This window comes from Bos indicus x Bos taurus, chromosome 22, assembly GCF_003369695.1.
Source record: "Bos indicus x Bos taurus breed Angus x Brahman F1 hybrid chromosome 22, Bos_hybrid_MaternalHap_v2.0, whole genome shotgun sequence".
NCBI classification, from domain to species: domain Eukaryota; kingdom Metazoa; phylum Chordata; class Mammalia; order Artiodactyla; family Bovidae; genus Bos; species Bos indicus x Bos taurus.
The window spans coordinates 17746617-17768010 of record NC_040097.1 but is presented as its reverse complement, the minus strand read 5'-3'; the positions used below and the strand labels follow the sequence as shown (position 1 = coordinate 17768010).

Below are 21394 nucleotides of genomic sequence, written 5' to 3'. Positions count from 1 at the left end.
CCCACCTCAGGGTTCTGGAGGCAGGGTCCCAGGGCCACATTAGCAGCCGTCACTCCTCTCATCTCCCTAGGAATGGACTGAACCCCTTCAATATACTCTCAGGAGTCCTGCGCACTGACTGAAGTGGGAAGACCCAGTCATAACTGCTCTGGATGAAACCCACCCGCTGGAGCATCTGATTATTCTGGAAGTGGAAGCCCAGAGGTGAGACCAATGGCAAACTGTCCCAACACGGTGCTCAGCATCAGATATTTCCTTTGTTCTACTGTCCATCCTGTACCCACGCATCTCTCCATCTTGCATTCACCCATCCACCCTCCACCTCTGCTCCGCACCCCTGCCTACCCATCCATCCTGCATCTCTGACTCAGACATGCACATGTCCATCCGTGTGTCCACTTAGCCTGCAGCTACCCATCCATCCTCCATCCCTGCTTCATGCAGACATCCACCTATCCATCACCCACCCACGCAGCACCTCTGAATCACATATGCATACATCTACACATGTATCCATCTATCCTCCATCCACCAACCCATCATCCTCCATCTCTGCCATTTCTAGACACCCTCCCATCCATCCATGCACTCGGCCATCCATCTCTCTAAACCCCTAAATCAGTGATGTATGCACACACATCCGTTCATGCACCCCTGTACCCTGCATCTCCCCACACATCCATTCTCCATCTCTGCATTGTTCAGGCTTCCTCCCGTCCACTGATCCATCCCCTCTATACCTAGTACCTATTTCATGCAAGCACTTTGCTGCAGGCTGGGAACAGAACAACCAAAGACACAGTCCTTGCTCTTACTGAGGTAGGAACGGAAGACGCAAAGCAGCCAACACAGTCATTACACAACGTGACACAGTAGGCTGAGTGCCTAGGGGCTCCTCCCTGACTACAAGGGCAAGATTTTGGGATCTGCATTACTTTTTTCCCAGTGTCTTCACTTCTCTGACAACTCAAAACATGGAATTTTCTAAAACCCTACTTGGTTACTCTATTCTGGAAAGAGATCAGTGCTGAGAGAGGACCAGTGTAAAGTCATGACTGAAAAGAGAACTTCATGGACAGAACATGCCACAGAATCTGATTCTGTGATGCTTCCTCAGAGATGGGCCACATCCATTAATGAGTCATGTTCACGACCTCTGCACAGAGCCCATTCTCTCAGCTCCCAGGAGGACCCATCCCACCCCAGGCAGCATCCAGCTCCTGAGACAGAGTGAGAGAATGTGCTGTTGTGAGGTCTCACTCATGGACTCTCGGTTCCCCACACTATCTCCTGCACAACCTCATTTAGACCCATGACTTTTAATACCATCCTTGGCTGATGGCTCTCATTTTACAGCGCAGGCCAGACTTCCCTCAGCTCCACTCATATTTCTAACTGTCTACATGACCCCTGCACGTGATGGTGTCTCAGGGAACTTGAACTTAACACATCCAAAATGGAGCTCTTAGCAGATGCCCCAATCCCACCCTCCCTCCCCTTCCCCTACTCAGAAAACACAACCTTGGGACTTCCCTAGCAGTCCAGTGGTTAAGACTCCATGTCTCCACTGCATGGAACACAAGTTTGATCCCTAGCTGGGGAACGAGAATCCCGCGTGCCACGTGGCGTGGCCAGAAAATAATAAAAAAATTTTTAAAAGGAGGAAGAAAACACTACCTTTATCCAACTAAAGTATCAGAAGTCACCTGTGACTCACATTCTCTCATCCTCCACTTCCCACTGGCCAGTAAGTCCTACCTCCTTCCTTCCAAAGCTTCTCAGATCTCATTCTCCACTACTACTACGCCGTCTACACCCTCATCCTGGAGTAACACAGCACACTCACGGGCTTCTCCGTTTCTGTCTGTGTTCCCCTACAACTCTTAAGTGTTTCTCCTACTGTATTTAGAAGAACTCCAGTCTCCTTCCCATAATCTCTTAAAAGTTCTACATGATCCAGCCTAGTGGTTCTCAAAGCGGTTCTTGGGATTATAAGACATCACACAATTTTCATAATAACACTAAATGTCGCTTGCCTTTTTCACTTTGATTCTCTCAAAAGCATGCTGATTTTCAGAGTCTACAGAATGATGGATAATGTCACCATTCTGACAGCTAATGAAATGAGTACTTGTGTATTCTTGTATTTTAAGTTCTCCTGGGGTTTAATTTCTAATGTGGTACACATCAATAGTTACAGCTTTCATAAAAAGAAGCTCGTTGGGGTTGTCAATAATTCTTAAGGGTGTTAAAAGGGCCCTGAAACTTTTTTTTTTAATGAGAATCTTTGATTCAGCCCTTGTGTACTATTCCAACCTCACCTCAACCCATTCTTTCCCTCACACTCTGGGCTCCAGTCACCCTGGCCTCTCCTTCCAGCATCTTGGACTTGACTGTTTTATGCATCCCTGCTCAGGCTGTTTTCTTACAGAGGCTTATCAAAGTTTCTCCTGCCTCTCTGTTTTCAAGCACAGCACTATCTTCATTTCCTCTAGAAAACTTACTACAGTGTGAAATTATCTGTCTTGTTAATTGACTGCTTCTCCCCCTGGCCTTCTGTCTCATTTCTTCCCCAGGGTGCCCAAGCACAGTGTTGGATACATCGCAGACATGGCACTTGCTGAATGAATGGAAGCTGAGGACAAGGAGGGAACGTTGGGGGATGCTGGCCCTGGCCACCTGAGCACTGGGCAGAGGCAGGCACACTGCCGTGGAGGCCACGGTACCTGCTGGGGCACCTTGAAGCGTACGTAGGAGCAGAGCTGCAGCATCTCACTCATCTCCTTCGGGGTGGTCGGGATCAAGGGAATCTTCTCTACGGCGGCCGACTCCTGCAGTTCTTTGAGCCGTTGCACAAATTTATTATCAGTTGAGTACTGCAGACCTGGGGGATTCAAACCAAAAAAGCTTGGCAATATATCTACCTTCTTACCAAACCCCATTGTATATAGAGAACTTCCAAAATCAGCCCCAGACCTAATGTATCTTAGGTGCTTTCCACTGGTAGATTTCTTTTTAATTGGTACTGGCATCCTTGCTCAAAGTCAAAACCACAATTTGAGAAACACAGGAAAAAAATTTTCTTCTTCAGAACATCTTAAGGGCTGGCTACGCAAACTGGGAGCCCATAAGCACCTCAGCCCCTCCCCTAAGTCTCTTTCATCAGAATCTGCACTTAAGTTGCCACGGGATTCACCCGTAGGACCAAAATTAAGAAGAGTTTGAGAGTCTAGAAGACAACTTGCCTGAGCCCCTCTCACACATCTGTAAGGGTTGAGAGGAGACCTGGTGAAATGCATGACTAGAGTGGACTGACTGAGTACTCCTTCCTTCAGCCTGGACCCACTTAACAATCTCTTATTTGGGGTCAGCACATAAAATGCAGTGAAAGTTGAGTCCCCTTTGGAGCTGTCCCACACGTTGGGGCAGGAGGGCAGGAGTGCCCTCTACACAGTCCCTCTTCCTCCAGGGGACCATTAGGCAATCCTGAGCCGGAAGAGCCTTGAGACTGACCATTATTTTCTATCACCTGACACAGGACACGAGAGTTCACACAAGCTGGTCTATGAAGGGGCGTAAAATTAATTTCATTTCAAACACTCAACAAGTTTCTAGGTGTTTAACTTAGCTGAAGAGCTAGAGCTTAGAAAGAGAGGCAGTGGAAGCCACACTGTGCTAGAGAAACCTACATTTCATAAATCTCCTATATTCAGCAACTCCTCTAAATCTAACGTGCGTATCGTGCAGCTCTCATGATGCCATGGGCAGATTACATGATCTATTTCTTTTTGCTTTAAAAATAATCCTAAACTAAATGTCATGTGGTATATCCTGAATAGGATCCTGGAAAAGAAAAGGACAATTGTAGAAAAACTAATGAAATCTAAATAAAGCCTGATTTTAGTTAATAGTAATACACCCATGTTGGTTTCCTGGTTGTGACAAATTTGCTGTGCTATGTAAGCTGTTAAAGGAGAGAACTGGATGAAGGGTACTATCTTTGCAACATTTCTATAAATTTAAAATTATTTCAAACTAAAAAAAAAAGTGTATCTTTTCATTTTTACATACAAACAAATTCAATTATAACTTTCTAATGGAAACTCAGGTATAAAACTCTTCTCTGGGCAAATCAATATACACTCAAAAAAGTCAGTTAGTCAGTTAGAGCTGACCTTCCACAAGTGATTTAAAATCTAATAACATTCCAGAGGGCTCCAATTCTTCATTTTTTCTTGCCTGAGTTGTGCAACATACGGGATCTTAGTTTCCCAACCAGGGATTGAACCCACGCCCTCTGCTTTGGAAGCACAGAGTCTTAACCACTGGACCACCTGGTAAGTCCCCTCCAATTCTCAGACTGTATCATTATAAGATCAAACAACTTCAGACACAGTGCTTGGGAAAAGGAAAACCCTTTGGGAACTTGCCTTCAATTTCAACGAGCTTGCTGCTGCTGCTGCTAAGTCGCTTCAGTCGTGTCCGACTCTGTGCGACCCCATAGACAGCAGCTCACCAGGCTCCCCCGTCCCTGGGATTCTCCAGGCAAGAACACTGGAGTGGGTTGCCATTTCCTTCTCCAATGCATGAACGTGAGAGGTGAAAGTGAAGTCACTCAGTCGTGTCCGACTCTTGGCGACCCCATGGACTGCAGCCTACCAGGCTCCTCTGTCCATGGGATTTTCCAGGCAAGAGTACTGGAGTGGGGTGCCATTGCCTTAGACCTGAAAACTTAACTTTCTGAATGAGTTGAAAGGTTTCAAAGATAAATTTAGTTATGTTTCAGTAGAAGGTGCACAAGTTCAGTTCATGGTTGGGTTCTAGTGGGTAAAGAAGGTAATGGATATGAGTCATATAAAAGAGGTAGTGAATATGAAAGGACTTCTCCAAAACCCACAGCTTGAGTTCTGGAGTCAGATAGCTTAGGGCCAGTTCCTATCCTGGCTCCAGCACTAACATAATGTGCGCCTATAAAATGGGCATACTATCCTTATCTGGACAATAATTACATAGGTAAAAAGCCACTGAGATAGGTACTGAAAATCTGGACAATTTACTATGTGTAAACCATACTCCAGTAAATTACCAGCGATGAAGAGGGAAGCAAGAGAAGGAAAAAGAGAGAAACATTTTTCTTACTAACATACTATAAATTCAAGTATGAAGATTTATATACATATATATGTATATAAATTTTAAATCCAATTTTAGTGTTCATCTCAGTAGCATATATGCTAAAACTGGAACAATACAGATTCAGATCAGCATAGCTCTTGTGCAAGGATGACATGCAAACTCATGAAGTGTTCCATATTTTAAAAATTAAAAAAAAAAATCCAACTTCAGATCATAATTTCTGAGGACATGTTATAGCTCAAGTAGACATGAACACATTTAAGATCAGACACCAAAGTTTGTTGATTTAAAAAAAAAGCCTGCAATGACAAAAGATCTCTGAGTTTTCAGCCAAAAAAGAAAGACACATAATAACAGTACTTTCACCTCACAAGGTTATGGCAAGGATTAAATCCATATAAAGAGTTTAGCTCATAAAAATTCAATAAAATGTTAGATGTTAATATTATCATTATACTTCAAAGTATTTACATGCTGTGAAGTTTTATACACTTTTAAAATAACCAGCTCCGATTCTTTGTGGGACAAAGCTGGCTCTGTATTTTAAAGCTCAATATAGTTACAATTATGGTTATGCAACTATTGCTTGATTGTACCACTAAGGCAAACTTTTTTAGTATCTCTACAATATTGTCAAAAATATGATTCTAAAAAGACAGTCACAGCAGAAACCACCATTAACTTCTTCAGAGATTCAGCTCCCGCTGCGTCCACGTCACTCACAGGGTGATCTGAGTCTTACAACTCACCCGCAGGACACACAAGGGACAGGCTGCAGACGTCTGATGGGTAGTGAGCAGCATACACCCCAGCCACGTGGCCGCCCATGGAGGTGCCTACCAGGTGGAAGGGCTTTTTGTTCAGCTTGAGGCATTCTACAAACTAGGAAGGGAAGTGAGAAAGGGGCTTGGTTACACAACTGTGGACAATGACAATGGGGATTCCAGAGCTGAAAACTTTTGTACTTCCCATGGGGACAAGCAGAAAAGGGCTATTGATGAAAGGGGATCTGAAATCTACTAGATTATCCAGATGAGCCCTGTTACATGCATGTACTCTTCTTTACCTGACATGGGTTATTGAGGGCTCGTTGGTAAGTGTAAAATCAACAAAGATCCCTCAAATTCATGAGCCAGCAAATTTTAAAAATAAAGATCCCAAGAGTAAATATTTTCTGCTCTGCGTGCCTATTATCTCTGCTGCAACTATTCAACTCTTCTGCTGTAGCACAAAAGCAGCTAAAGACAACATGTAAATGGGTGAATGTGGCTGTCTTCCAAAGGCAACATGTAAACGGGTGACTGCAGCTGTCTTCCAATAAACAGCTTACAAAACTCAGTGACAGATCAAATGAAGCCCACAGGCCCTAGTTTGCTGACTGGCTATAATTTACAGCACTTTTCATCCATCTAAACGTCCACTAATGTAACTACCTACCCATCTGTCTACCCAACCATTCACCCATCCATTCATACAGCTATCCACCCATCCATCTATTCAACCATCCAAACATCCATTCATATAACTATCTATCCATTCATCTATTCAACCATTCGACCATTCATCCAACCATCCATCCAACTTTCCCTCTATCCAATCATTCAACCAACTATCCCCTACATCTACCCATTCATCCAAAAAATATTTATTGGATATCTATTATGTACAAGCAACCACGGTCAGCTGCTCAGGATACAGCAAAAGTCAAAGAAACAAGGTTCCTTGCTTCCAAGTAATACACAGTTTAAAGAGAGGAGAGGGGCAGACATTAAATAAACATCCTTGAATGGAGAAAATATTTAATGTCAACCTGAAGAGTATGAACCATTAAATTTTGAAATGGTTCATGAGCCCCATGACTTTGAAAGCTCAGTCAGACAGGGCTGAAGAAAGATACTAAATCAGAACAAAATGAAAAGATCACCCTCCCCATCCTCCACAACCAGGCAGACATGCTGTTACCATCATCAAGCAGCTGGTAACCAAAAAAATACACTCTAAAAAAATAAACGGTCTTGAGGAATTCTAAACTCCCTTTTTGAAGAGTTGAGAAAATGAGACTGTATTTCTCCAGAAACAGTTATAATAGGTTGAAAGAAGTCAGCAATAAGCCCTGGCCCTCTATGGCTGACCGGGGATACCCTGGGCTGCTGCCATTTTGTTTGCAATTATGAGTCAAAACGGAACCCACGTTGACTGTTCTTCAGACTTGGGGATGCAACGGTGGCCAAGACCCACCTGGGCAGTTTTTTGGTGGAGCCTCTCTGCTTACCTGGTGTATCCTCTTGACTTGCCCATCTATGGACAGGTCATCCAGTGAGGACCGAGTGGTGCCCTCATGCCCTGGCATGTCCACGCAGACCAGGTGCAGGTTCTTCGGGAGGAACTGGGGACACACATGACCAAAGAGTCAGAATGTGGTGTGCGGAGCATGTCCGCCCATGTTTCTGGGGAGGTTCCCCCCACTTACCAAGTGACCTGGACAGCCTCCCCGCTGGGGAGGGAGGAACCTAAACCGCCCCGTGTCTTCCCCTAGTAACATCTGACATGAATAAACACTGCCAGGAGCCTTACAGACAGCAGAAGCCCCCACAGTCTAATACACAATGGGAGAGGCCTCAGGATGACTGGAAAGGGGAGAGCAGAGGTCGGGGAGCAGCTTGTGTCCTTTGCTCTTTCCTGACACCAGCTGGCAGGCCCTGCCTCCTTCTCCTTTCCCTCATCCTCTCTATGCTTATCCCAGTCTTGCAGCCACCAACTTGCCACTATTAATACACTGGGTGATTCTGTTCTCCCAGAGCCCCAGCCAGTTTCAGAGCCCACAGGAGCAACACTTCTCCTAAGAACCATGTCTGATCACCCTAGTTCTGGTCTCAACTCTTTTTTTTTTTGTTTTTTTTTTTTACATTACGATCTAATTCCCTAGGTATTTTTATCCTAAACACCTTCTTCCATTTAAATATATGCCACATTTAACCAGGAATTTGAGATAGATCAGCTATCAATAAACAACTAACCAGTTATATGAAAGATGAAGAGGAAGTCAGAGGTTCATTAAAGCACGATGACTGTCCTGATACTGAACTTTGGAAATAAGAAACTAGGGGATGTGTGAGCCTTTTCGTCCTAATGGAGAGCATGCTTGGGATTAGTCAGGTACTGCTTGAGGTGGGAGCCTGGGGTCCTTCTCTGCCAGACCTCTCCCAGCCCCCATCTTCACCAGCTGTTCACTTTTACCAACTAAAGCAAACTGACACAACCAAATAAACCAGGAGAGAAATGAGTGATTTGAGAAACCATCCCAGAAAGCTGTCAGATCAAGACTGCTCTCTAAAGGGCTAAGGAAAAGAGAAAGCAGAAATGGAAGGAAGAGAGGAGGAGGAGACAGGGAGAGAGAAGGAGAAGCAGAGAAGGGAAGAAGAGGGGAATCTTGGAATATACAGAAATGACTTTTCAAAACCTGGCCTTTGATAGTCATGACAGTCCAAATATGAAGCAGAGTATCAGAAACTTTCCAAAGAAATAGTCATAAGGTGAAATCATTGGTGAGGCACTGATTTTATAAACAACATTCAGCTCAGTAAGTTCTGTCTGAAAAAGGATCTGAATAATATGCTACACTAGTTTAGGGTGCTTTGAGCCATTATACCGGGTTCCCTCTGCTCTCTACCACTGCTGATGACATCATATTTAAGTAGAACCCCCTCTCTTCTTTTTTTTTGCTGAGTGACACCCTCTGAGGAGGGAAGGCTCTGGCACCCCACCTTGACCATGCTGAGCCACATGTCCTTGTGGGCAGAGAACCCGTGGAGCATGAGGATGGAAGGTTTGTGGCCAGGCCTGCCACGGAAGGAGTAGCAGAACTGATAGTCTTCGTGGCGCACATAGCGGACCTGCATGCCCAGCGTCCTCCGCCAGTACCTGGGGACGGAAATACAGGCAAAATCAAAGTCAGCGAGCGCCAGAGAAGCAGCTTCGGGAGGCGGACTCTGTACAGCTTTACTTCGAATTAAGAGCAATGATTCTCCCAGCCCTCGTCCTCTACACAGTCACCCTCGAGGACCACTAAGTCAGGCCATTCCAGAAAGTACCTTACATGAATATTCTGGTATAAATATTCCTAAGCACGCTATCAGGAAGGGAAAAGGGGGCGTTTTCTTAAGAAGCATGACACATGGAGAAGGAAATGGCAACCCACTCCAGTATTCTTGCCTGGAAAAGTCCATGGACAGAGGAGCCTGGCAGGCTGCAGTCCATGGGATTACATGACTGAGCATGTGTGCATGAGGGTGGAGGGTGACGGGTTGGTAGCAATAAACTGGTAGAACTAAAAAAAAAAAAAAAAGCATGATACACAATAATCCTCTGTTAATACATATTTCTAGTAGTTTGAATCGCAGGGCAAAGAAGGCTGTGGGACCTCACGGGTATGTGCCTTGCTCAGCTGAGTTTCAGGAGAATTCAAAACGGCTGGTGGTAAGCCTGGGGAGGACTCTGGAGAGGCCAAGACAAGGGTGGCCTCCCCTTCAGAGAGCTGGCTGGCAGCTCCTGGTGGGCCATGTTCACCGAAGCCTAAAATCTGGGCCGAGCAGCCGTGGACTCGTGGGCCTGAGTGCCACAGGGCGCAGTGCAGCTGACCTGGAAGACCTTACCACAGAGGCACTTTAACTGGCAGGAAATGCATCAAAAGACTTAAAGATAAAGTGTGTTCCCTCCTATCACCTGCAACTCGCTGTTTATTTGTGGAGATGAGGAATCAGACTCTGTCGTCAAGGCTGCCATTGCTGGTGGAGAGGTTACTCCACGCCCACACATCCCTGCATGGGAAGAGAGGACAACTGGAGACTGACCGGCGATGTCTGAATTCCTTGTTGTCTCAGGACTCCACACACCTCACAGCTGTTGTCTTGAATGATTCCAGTGACTGCCTCTCTGTGAGAAACACATTTGCCTGTTTGTGATTCTATCTGAGCAAGCTGGTTTCAACCAACAAAATCTCTGCATTTGAGTCTTAGCCTTATTTATTTATCTATTCTTGGAAGTTTGTTTTCACTGGGACACAGGGGATGGGTTGTGAGACATCTCCACGGGCCTGATCTGTCAGTGAAACATCCATTCTAGTCTTCCTGGGACAGCTTTTAGGAACTTTCTCATCCCTGGGAGCTGATGCTCTTGCTGGCAGCAACCTCTTCAGGTCCACTGGTTACAGTTCCTCCCTGGGGGAGAATCTCCCCCTTTTTCTTGGGGACACTCTTGTTTCCTGACTCTTCACGGTCACTAACTGGTTCCTCTATTGGGAAAGATATCTTCCTCTGGGAAGACTTCCACCGCCAGCTGTCTCTTTAAGATCACTACTAACCAGCTCCTCCTTGGAAGAGGATTTCTTTTTCTTGGGTTTGGAGAAAGATACAGATGACTCTTCCATTCTATCCTCCCGATGGGCCTCCTGAGGCTTCCACTTTCTTCTTTTCGGTCTTGCACTCGTCTCCTGGCACTCCTCCTGAGCACTGCTGTAGTTTTCCAAAGATGTGAAGGGAACTGCAACCAGCCTTTCTTTTTCTTCTTCAAGCATTTCTTCTCCTGTTTCTCCAGCTTCCTAGTAATCTCAGCGTCGGCTTCCTCTGCCTGAACAATTATCTCTATCACAACATCCAGATTCCTGCAGGGCACCTCTTCAGTCTCATAGAAGGACAGCTGTTCCTCAGCTTGCTCTTCAAGTTTTTCCACAAATACAGCTGAGGGCACCTCAGAGAAGCAATCAGTTTATAAGGTGATACAGTATTTGTTTGCCAGGAATTGGGAGATGTGGCCTTTGCTTTTGATGGTTGCCTGGCCAATGAACATGGAGTGGAAATGAGGCCATATTTTGGGGTGTTATCCCTTGTCTTCAGGGCTCTGCAAACCTGGTCCCTTTCCTGGGTCCAGGGAATCACTTACAGACCAGGGCTGGCCAAACAGAACCTTTCTCATACTTAGTGATACTGTGGTTTCAAAGAAGCTGATTGTTCTCAAGAATTGGATTTTAACTGACAAAAAATTAAACCACAAAATAGTGTGGATTTTAATTGTGATGCAGAATTTATGGTAATACACATTTGATTTTGCAGAGACATTACCACTATGGTACATAAGCTCAATATAAGTCATATGCCCTCCTCTGCCGTCCACTCCAAATATATTTTTCCTACAGACTTTGGGAGTAAGAACTTGTTTCTTAAGAATTATCTTATCTGTTCTCTGGTTTTACTCCTTACAACATATGGCAGTTGGTTGAAAGCTCAGCTTCTGTTGGTTACATAAGACTTGGCAGTGCTGGAGTTTGGCCTGAAAATGATTTCAATATGAAATTACCATCTAAACAAATTGAACACTCTGCATGAAGAATCCCTCCAAGATGGAAGATAATTAATTCAATCAGAGATTGACTTTGTGGTACACTTTGTACCAAAGAGGTAGCCAAGACATGCAATAGCAAATAGCCTAAGTGGATCAACTTTATCCCCTTTGTATAAAAAAAAGGGGAGAGGGAGAGGAAGATAAATATTTATATTTACTTGTACTTGCATACAAAAAGCATGGGATCATATACAAGATGCTATTAATATGAGTATCTGGAGCAGAGGTATGAAGTACTTTTGAGAAGAAGGTAGATGGAGAAGGAACAATGGTGGGAGGGAGACTTATCATGTTCTTTCTAGTACTTTTTCAATGAATATATTCTCTATTCAAAACATTAAAGATACAATAAAATTGGCTAGCTTAACAGCTCTATTTATGACAAAATATGCATATTTCAAAGTTCTAAGTCATGACATGGTAACATGAATTTGTTCACTCATTTACATCCCAGTTCATTCATTTTTTGGCTATATGATCATGAAACTCAATTTCCTCATCTACAATATGGAAAACTATTGCATTCTACTGAGGATACAGTTAAGACTAAAAGAGATAATCCAAAAAAAAAATTTTTTTAATGAGATAAGCCATTTACAGTTTTGTTCAACACACAGCCCAACACACAGGAAGTAGCCAATAAATGGCAGTTTCAGTATTATATAAAAAAGATTCTGTCCTTCAAATATATCATTTGCCAAAATTCAAGGGAGAAACGTGGAAAATTTTGTAACACATATGACAGCCATATAAGTGGAATCATACAGTATCTGTTCTTTGGTGATTGGATTATTCCACTTAGCATAATGCTTTCAAAGTTCATCCATTTTCTACACTACATCAGAATTTTTTTCCTTTGTAAGGTTGAATAATATCCCATTGTATGTATATACCACATTTTGTTTATCATTCATGGGTTGATGGACATTTGAATTATTTCCATTCTGTTGGCAATTATGAATAACACTGCTATGTACATTGGTAAATAAGGATCTGTTTGAGTCCTTGCTTTCAATACTTTGATGTATATACCCAGAAGTAGAAGAGTTGGATCATATAGTAATCCTAATGGTGCTCCCCCAGTGGCTCAGCGGTGTCGGAGAATCTGCCTGCAAGCCAGGAGATGCAGGTTCGATCCCTGGGTTGGGAACATCTCCTAGAGGAGGAAATGGCAACCCTGTCCAGTATTCTTGCCTGGGAAATCCCAAGGACAGAGAAGCCTGGCGGGCTGCAGTCCATGAGGTCTCAAACAATTGGACATGACTGAGTGCACACACGTGCACACAAGCACACAGAGTAATTCTGTGTTAAACTTTCTGAGGAACCCCTAAACTTTTGCATGGTAGTTATACCCCTTTACATTTCTACCAGCAAAGTGCAAGGGTTCCAACTTCTCTACATACTCACCAAAACTTGCTATTTTTCATTTTTTTAAAAACTAACACCTATCCTAATGTGTGTATAGTATATCACTGAGGTTTTGATTTGCATGTTCCCTAATAATAAGGATGTTGAATATTCATTTCTTTTTATAGAAATGCAGTTTATATACCCTAAAATTCACCCTTTTAAATAGTACAACTGATGAGTTTTTAGTGTTCATAAAGTTATACAACCATCACCATTAATCCTGGAACATTTCCATCAAAAAGAAACTCAACTACCCACTTAAAAAACAGTTAAAAAGGTAAATTTTGTATTGTGTATATTTTACCACAATAAAAAAGAGAAAGAAATCCATACCCATTATCACTCACTTCCCATCTCCCTCCCCTTGCACCTCCTGGCATCCACTAGTTCACTTCAAGTCTCTATGGATTCTACACATTTTCTATAAGTGGGTCTATTCAATATGTGGCCTTTTGTGTCTGATACATTTTACTTAACATGTTTTCAAGTTCATTCATTATAGAATGTATCAGTACTTCATTCCTTTTTTCCTTTTTTTTGGATTTTAAAAAATGATTACAGGATTTTCTATTAAATGGTAGTAAGTGATACAGAATTCTGTCATTTTCGGTTGACCCATCATGATACAATAGGATTAAGCAAATAACAGTTATATATCCACAATAGTAAAAGATGCTCAGTTTTCACAGTCAATAGCCAGACAAAAAATAAAAGATAATTACAGTTGCAAGCCATAATGGAAACATGGTTAACCTAACTATATAAAATACATACATACAATTTGGGGGGTTAAGTAGAGTGATGTGTTAAGTAGAAGTGCATATGTACACAGGTTTTCACCTGCCCAGCCAGTCCACATCTTGTACTTGGTACATTTAATGTGTTTACATATAAGCTTACTCCTTGGAAGGAAAGTTATGACCAACCTAGACAGCATATTCAAAAGCAGAGACATTACTTTGCCAACAAAGGTCCATCTAGTCAAGGCCATGGTTTTCCCAGTAGTCATGTATGGATGTGAGAGTTGGACTATAAAGAAAGCTGAGCACCAAAAAATTGATGCTTTTGAACTGTGGTGTTGGAGACGACTCTTGAGAGTCCCTTGGACTGCAAGGAGATCCAACCAGTCCATCCTAAAGGAGATCAGTCCTGGGTGTTCATTGGAAGGACTGATGCGGAAGCTGAAACACCAATACTTTGGCCACCTGATGCAAAGAGCTGATTCATTTGAAAAGACCCTGATGCTGGGAAAGATTGAGGGCAGGAGGAGAAGGGGACGACAGAGGATGAGATGGTTGGATGGCATCACCGACTCAAAGGACATGAGTTTGGGTAGGCTCCAGGAGTTGGTGATGGACAGGGAGGCCTGGCATGCTGTGGTTCATGGAGTCGCAAAGAGTCAGACACGACTGAACGACTGAACTAAACTGAACCGATAAGGTAATTATCAATGCATATGATCCTATTACCATTTTCTTAATTGTTCTGGGTTTATTTTGTGTAGGTCTTTTCCTTCTCTTATGTTTCCTGCCTAGAGAAGTTCCTTTAGCATTTTTAATAAAGCTGGTTTGGTGGCGCTGAATTCTCTTAACTATTGCTTTTCTGGAAAGTTTTTCATTTCTCAACAGAAACTCTACAAGCCAGAAGGGAATCGTGTGATATATTTAAAATGACCAAAGGGAAGAACATACAACCACGAATACTCTACCCACCAAGACTCTCATTCATATTTGATGGAGAAATCAAAAGTATTTCATTCCTTTCTCAGGCTAAATAATATTCCATTGTATGGATAGGTCACATTTGTTTATCCACTTATCTGTTGATGGACATTTGAGTTGTTTCCACCTCTCAGCTCGTAGGGATAATGCCACTATGAACATACATATACCAGTTTTCCTGTGGATATATGTTTTCTGTTCTCTTGAGTGTTCTCATTTCACCTAAGAGTAGAATTTCTGGGTCATATAGCAGCTTTTTTTTTTTTTTTTAACCTTTTTTAACCTTTTGAGGAATTCCCAGATTGTATTCCAAAATGCCTGCATCATTTCACATTCCCACTAGCAAAATACGAGGGACCCAATTGCTCTACATCCTTCACTTTTGTTTTTTAGAGTAACTTTCCACGGAAGTATAAAGAATATAGAAAGGCACACATATTATAAGTGTACAGCCCGATGAATCTGCACAGAGGGAATGAGCCCACCACCTGCCACCCAGATCAGGGTCTAGACTACGAGTAGCATCACAGATGCTTTACCTCCTAAAGGTGACCACTGGCTCCCCTTCAAACAAGAGGGTTTTACATGTGTAGGACTTTATCATACAGTAAGTTCTTATTTGTATTTGACTACTTCCACTTGATATTATGTTTGTAAGGATCATTCATGTTGTAAAAGATAGCACTATTTCTTTCCTTATGGTAAATGGTATCAGTAAAAGACTTTAAATGTTCTTTTTGTTTGTTGCTATAAAATAAGAATAAAACTGATTTTTTTTTTAATACATTGCCATGTTGACTAATGCAAGGTTTTGGACTTTCTTTATCTCAAGCCAACATTCCTGAACTATCTTTATTTATTTATTCATTTTTAAATTTATTTATTTTTAATTCCACTGTGTAGCATGTGGAATTTTAGTTCCCAGACCATGAACCCATGTCCTCTGCAGTGGAAGCACAGAGTCTTAACCACTGGACTGCCAGGGAAGTCCCTGCTAACTTATCTTGTATTTAGCAATCTTGCCAAATTCACTTTTTAATTCTAATAAATAATCGACAGATATCATTATTATTCCAGACTTTCTATGTACACAATCAAACCATCTGAAACATCAGTTTATTTCTTTTTTTCTAATTCTTATCTGCTTCTTTCTTACTTATATGATTTCTTGATTGCACAACTGAGTTTCTTTGGGAAAACAAAAATCTTTTAAAATGTCAGTTTTTTTCATCCTGTGAACAGTACTGACAGCTTATACAATGAAAACCAGAGTGGCCCCTGATGTCACCCACAGTGGCAATGGCATCCTCAGCATGGCTCTCTGTGGACTCTCTTGGCCAAGCACATGGTGCCTCCTGCAGGAGCAACCACAGTCCCCACCACTGTGGGACTGTGCCGGCCACACTCCAGGGACACTTAGACCCAGAGAGGGCTGTTGCCAAGACTGGCTGTGGCCCACTGGGGACACTGCTGCTGAGCCCTGAGGAGCTCAGGAGACCCACAGGGAAGTCCGGGGACAGAGGGAACCTGAGAGGCCCTCCTCACACCTGCGTGCTCACTCAGCAGGGAGGCTCGGTGTCTCTGGGATGCCCAGCTACCTCTGTGGGCTCCTCTGGTGGCTCAGCGGTAAAGAGTCCACCTGCAATGAAGGAGCCACAGGAGACGTGTGTTCGATCCACGGGTGGGGAAGATTCCCTGGAGGAGGGCATGGCAACCCACTGCAGTATTCTTGCCTGGAGAATCACACGCACAGAGGAGCCTGGCGGCTACAGTCCAGGGGGTCACAAAGACTTGGACACAACTGAGTGACTAAGCAGCGGCAACAGCAGTTACCCGTGCTGCCTGCTGTTCCTGTTCATGTTGCGATCCTGAAAATTAACTAAACTAAGCCAAGTCTGCAGGGGGAACCTACAGGCGGTGGTGACGGGCAGCTGAGTGACTGAAGGCCTTTGGAGGAGTAGCTGTGGTTAAGGGACATGGGGACTGACATAAAGCTGCTCATCCTATGACAACCACTGTGTCAGCGTCACTCACGGTGAGGTGATTTGAAGGAAACAGGCTGTGCGTCTCGGTGGGGTGGGGGGAGCCGCTCACAGGACTTTGGGCAGCTCTCTGCAGTGGTATTATGGGTTCTAATACTATAATCACAGCCCCCATGCCACAACACTACCCGGCATAATCCGCAAGGATTTCCAGGATTTCCATCCAACAGCCAACTGGGGTTGCTTCTTGGCCTGTGTGGCCGAGTTCATGAAATAAAGAGCATTGTGTTCATCCTCCAGCTACAGCTCTGAGCAGAGTGACAGGCCGGGGCAGGATTTACAGTCACATGCGTCTGTGGGGTGAAATAAAGGGCTGAGTGTTCTCTGTGGGGCCTCTCTGAATTTTGCTGGTATTACTTGTTAATAGAATCTGCCTGCAATGCAGGAGACCTGGGTTTGATCCCTGGGTTGGGAAGATCCCCTGGAGAAGGGAAAGGCTACCCACTCCAGTATTCTGGCCTGGAGAGTTCCATGGACTGTATAGTCCATGGGGTCACAAAGAGTCAGACACGACTGAGTGACTTCCACTTCACTGAACTTCACTTGTTAATAAAAGTGAATTCTATGCGATGAGGCATTCTTCATAATAGCCAAAAAGTGGAACCAACACAAATGTCCATTTGAATGAATCACATGTGGTATAAACCATACCATGGACCACTATTCAGTCATCACAATGAATGAAGTACAGATACATGCTGCAGCACAGGTGAGCCTTGAAAAGTGCAAGAAGCCAGACACAAAAATGTCACCAACAGGAAAATCCAAAGAGACAGATTACTAGTTGCCCGGGGATGAAGAGAGAAAACAGGGAGTACCTGTTAACAGGTATAGGGGTTCTTTTGAGGGGAGATGAGAATATTCTCAATTAGATGGTGGTAATTCACAATACTGTGAATATGTTAAAACCAATTAAATGTATGCTTTAAAATGTGAAGTCTAAACCACATTAGTTTTAACTCAAAAAAGTCAATTATTTGCAATGACATTAATTTTCTCTTGAAAAATCAAGCATCAAAATTATTCTAACAGTCCTAAAGCTTTCTCCATGATGGCCTGAGGAACTTGGGGGTGGGGGACTGTGCAGCACAGAGGCTGGTTTCCACACGTGGTTGGTAGAAACAGCCTTTGGGTGGAACAATCACACCTCTGTTTGCAGCCACATCCAAGGTTATGGGACACATCGTGGAGCTGCCCCCTCTGCTTCACTTTGACTTAAGAAACATGGAATTTGTGTGTGCAGGTCCACAGTGCCTCTGCAGGACTGAGTGGGGCACACCACTCTGGTCTCTTCCCATCAGGGGTCCCATAGGCGTCTTGACCCCACAGCACTCCTGCTGTGCTGGAGTGCTGCAAGGCAGTGGCCTCTAAGCAGCCAGAGTCTTAGCTTCACCAACACAGAGGTGGGTGTTGGGTGACCCACTAAAGGGGTCATCACCTCCCCACAAGAGAGAGTGAAAGATGAAAGCTCCCTTCTGTTCAATTAGCTTCTTTTCAAGGATCAGAGCCTGGCTGGCAGGCGGAAAATTCCACACTCTAATGAAACAAAAGGGAGCCAGAAGGGAGGGTGGATAAAGAGCACAAGCACAGTTTCCCTGCACTCTTCCTTGTGGGGCTCAGAAGGCAGTCCTATGTTCCAGAAGTCCTGGTTAAATCTCAGTGTGCTTCCCTACGGCACAGAGACGAACCAGGTTGATTTCAGTACTTCCGCCTTCATGGGATAAATTCATGCGCGTGTGAGGGGTGATTTTCTCTGGTAAATGGACTGCGGTATGAAAAGTTACTGAAGTACATCATGAGAAATCCTCTCTCTTTTCAACCATAAACCTGCTTTCATCAAAGGAGAAAAGCTCTGCAACTCTCACACCTCTCAGCTTTTGTAACAAAGAGAAAGGAGTCAATCCTTGGCAGGCAATGGTATCTAGACTAGAATTCATGAACAGAGTGTAAAGCATTGTGCTCATTTTTACTTTTTATATTAATTTATTGTTTGTGGCAAGGATGGCAAGCTTTCCACTAAAGGTAGTGATATTTATGTCACTCAGAAATTAATGTAAGATTTTGTTTTAAAGTCATTTACTCTAAAGAAAACACAAAAGAAAACTAGAGGTGGTGTGCTAACAAGGAAAGAAGCATGAGAATGATTTAAGAATGACAGAAGTTTTGGAAACTTTTTTTCCTGTCACTTTACTAATGAACACTTTTAGACAAATCAAAAAACATTCTGTCCTATCCATGCCATGTCCATGATTCTGGTGTTTCTAACTCATTTTTCAGTGATTATCACCATACCTGTCAAAACATCACTGGATCAGAATCCAATGACCAAGAAAAACCAAATGCCTTTCCTACGAATGCACGCAGAATCAGTGATTTTGGGAGAGAGAGTGGTCTCCTGAGCAAAGACACCATTGGAAACCTGGAAGAATTTACCTGGGGAGAAGCTACCAGTACCAATTCTTCAGGAACATTCCCAACATTCCCAAGGACAAAAAGGACACCTTTCAACTTTTCTGTAAGTCTGAAATGAGTGCTCAGTCACTCGGTCATCTCTGACTCTGCGACCCCCATAGATTGTGGCCCGTCAGGCTCCTCTGTCTATGGGATTTTCCAGGCAAGAATACTGGAGTAGGTTGCCATTTTCTCCTCCAGGGGATCTTTCCAACCCAGGAGTCAAACCCATGTCTCTTATGTCTCCTGCACTGGCAGGGAGGGTCCTTACCACTAGCGCCACCTGGGAAGCCCCCCCCCCCGTCTGGAATATTTCATGATAAATGTCGAACAGCCACAACCACAAAGCAAAGAAAGCGGTATGATCATGATGCCCTTGAAAATTCTGAACTGTAAAATGAACTTACCAGTAATAGATTCTTATCAGGGCTGAAGGCCACAGGAGAAAAGAGGCTACGAATGCCAGGATCGGAAGGGCCAGCGTCCCGCCCGCAATCACAAACATGTTAACCACGTCAAGATCCATCCTGCTCTTTAGGTCTGGCTTATACCTAGAGGGGCTGAAAAGACAGACAGCACTGAAACTCTGTCTCAAGAGACAAGGTGAAGAAGCAAAGTGGAAGTGAGAAGTGAACAACCCAGAATGAAGAGAAGGATCAGGAGGAAAAAAGTGTAGGTAATGAGGAATCCTTGAGATGATATTTTTTTAAGCTATAAAGGAAATTTTAAGAACAACTGGTGAAATTTGAGTAAGGACTGGTTATTAGACAATATTATTAGATCAGTGACTGCAGTGATGAAGTAGTGGTTATGTTTATACGTAAGAAAACATCCTTGTTCATAGCATTTGCTGAAGTAAATATTAAGGGCTAAACTATAGTAATATCTGCTACTCACTTTTAAAAGTTGAGGAAGAAAAAATGTATATATGTGTTTGTGCACATGTGTGTGTGTAGAGAAGGGAGAAATAAAGTGAAGGTGGTGAAACGTACTGGTGAAACCAACTGTAACCTTCAACTTTCCTATTAGGTCTGCAATTTTTAAAAAATAAAAATTAGAGGATAGAAGACCTGAAAGACAGAGAAAGAGAGAAAGAAAGAACACGTGCATATGAATGCCTATCTATATACAGAATATCACTGGAAGGTATACATGAAACCAGTAATAGCAATTGCATCTGAAGTGGGCAATCAGGTAGCTGGGAGTCAGGGACAGAGGAAAACTTGCTTTTCACAGTCTACCTTTTAAAATCTTTTGGTTATTTATCATGTACATGCATGAAATGAAGTGTTAGTTGCTCAGTTGTGTCTGACTCTTTGTGACCCCATGGACTGTGCCCGCCAAGCTCCTCTGCCCATGGGAATCTTCAAGATTACTGGAGTGGGGTGCCAATACTTTCTCCAGGGGATCTTCCCAAAACCCAGGGATCAAACCTCAGTCTCCTGCATTGCATGCAGATTTTTTACTGTCTGAGCCACCAGGGAAGCCCTATTCATATATGGGCTATTCAAAAATAAGTAACACAATAAAAATTTAGGAGGGAACACGTCAACATCCGAGCTTCCAATGCACTTTCTGATGTCCTCCCAAAGACTTGGAGGACACATGTGCAGGCTAGAATGGGAGCCCTAGGAGGGCAGGGACTGTATCCCCAGCACCCAGACTGGGGCCTTACCCATTTCCAAGGGCTCTGGAAGTTACCTCTCAATTAGAGGCCCCCACCCAGTTCTGTCTCATGAACAACACGGTTTATTTTCCATAGAATTTAAAAAGTATTTCAAGTTCCATCATCCTCCCCAGTAGAGAAGACAACGCCTGCTAGGATCTGTTGGTCAGGTGTGGCCCTTTGTCACCTGAGGACTCCGTCACTTGTGTTAAGTGTGCGTCTCACTAACATAAAAAGGACTCTTCTTCAAGAAAAAGCACACATCTAGCAAATCATGGTCTTCTTTATATTTCCTGTGAAACAGAGAGCTCTGCCCCATACACCTCTATCAACTGATGTGTACTTCAACTATATAATGATTTCATGATGGCACAGTATGACCTCAAGCCCACTGAGTGTGGGGGTCGGCCCACTTCCTCTGCAAAGGGCAGATGATACATAGTTCAGCATTGTGGGTCATAGGTCTCTGTCATAACTACTCAAGCTGCCTTTGCAGTGAGACAGCAGCCATACAACATGAAATGAATGGGTGTGACCATATCCCAGTAAGACTTTACTGTAAAAAACAGGCT

The 21394-nt window shown here is 43.4% G+C and overlaps 1 protein-coding gene and 1 non-coding gene across 6 annotated transcripts in view; one reads left to right on the top strand and one right to left on the bottom strand.

The window, feature by feature from the left end:
• Positions 1–21394, bottom strand: part of ABHD6 (abhydrolase domain containing 6) — a 48367-nt gene that overhangs the window by 6854 nt on the left and 20119 nt on the right. For 3 of the 5 annotated variants that reach the window (XM_027522774.1, XM_027522776.1, XM_027522775.1), the window contains 5 exons: positions 19564–19716; positions 8901–9057; positions 7409–7522; positions 5886–6018; positions 2727–2884 (listed from right to left, as the gene is read on the bottom strand). In XM_027522774.1, coding sequence (XP_027378575.1) covers positions 2727–2884; positions 5886–6018; positions 7409–7522; positions 8901–9057; positions 19564–19682 — 681 coding nt within the window. In that variant the 5' untranslated portion in view covers positions 19683–19716. The remainder of the gene's footprint in view (positions 1–2726; positions 2885–5885; positions 6019–7408; positions 7523–8900; positions 9058–19563; positions 19717–21394) is intronic. The other 2 variants (XM_027522777.1, XM_027522778.1) reach the window with 1 other exon arrangement.
• LOC113881085 lies at positions 5211–5318 on the top strand. Its single transcript, XR_003507939.1, has one exon. It is a non-coding gene; the product is annotated as a U6 spliceosomal RNA (small nuclear RNA).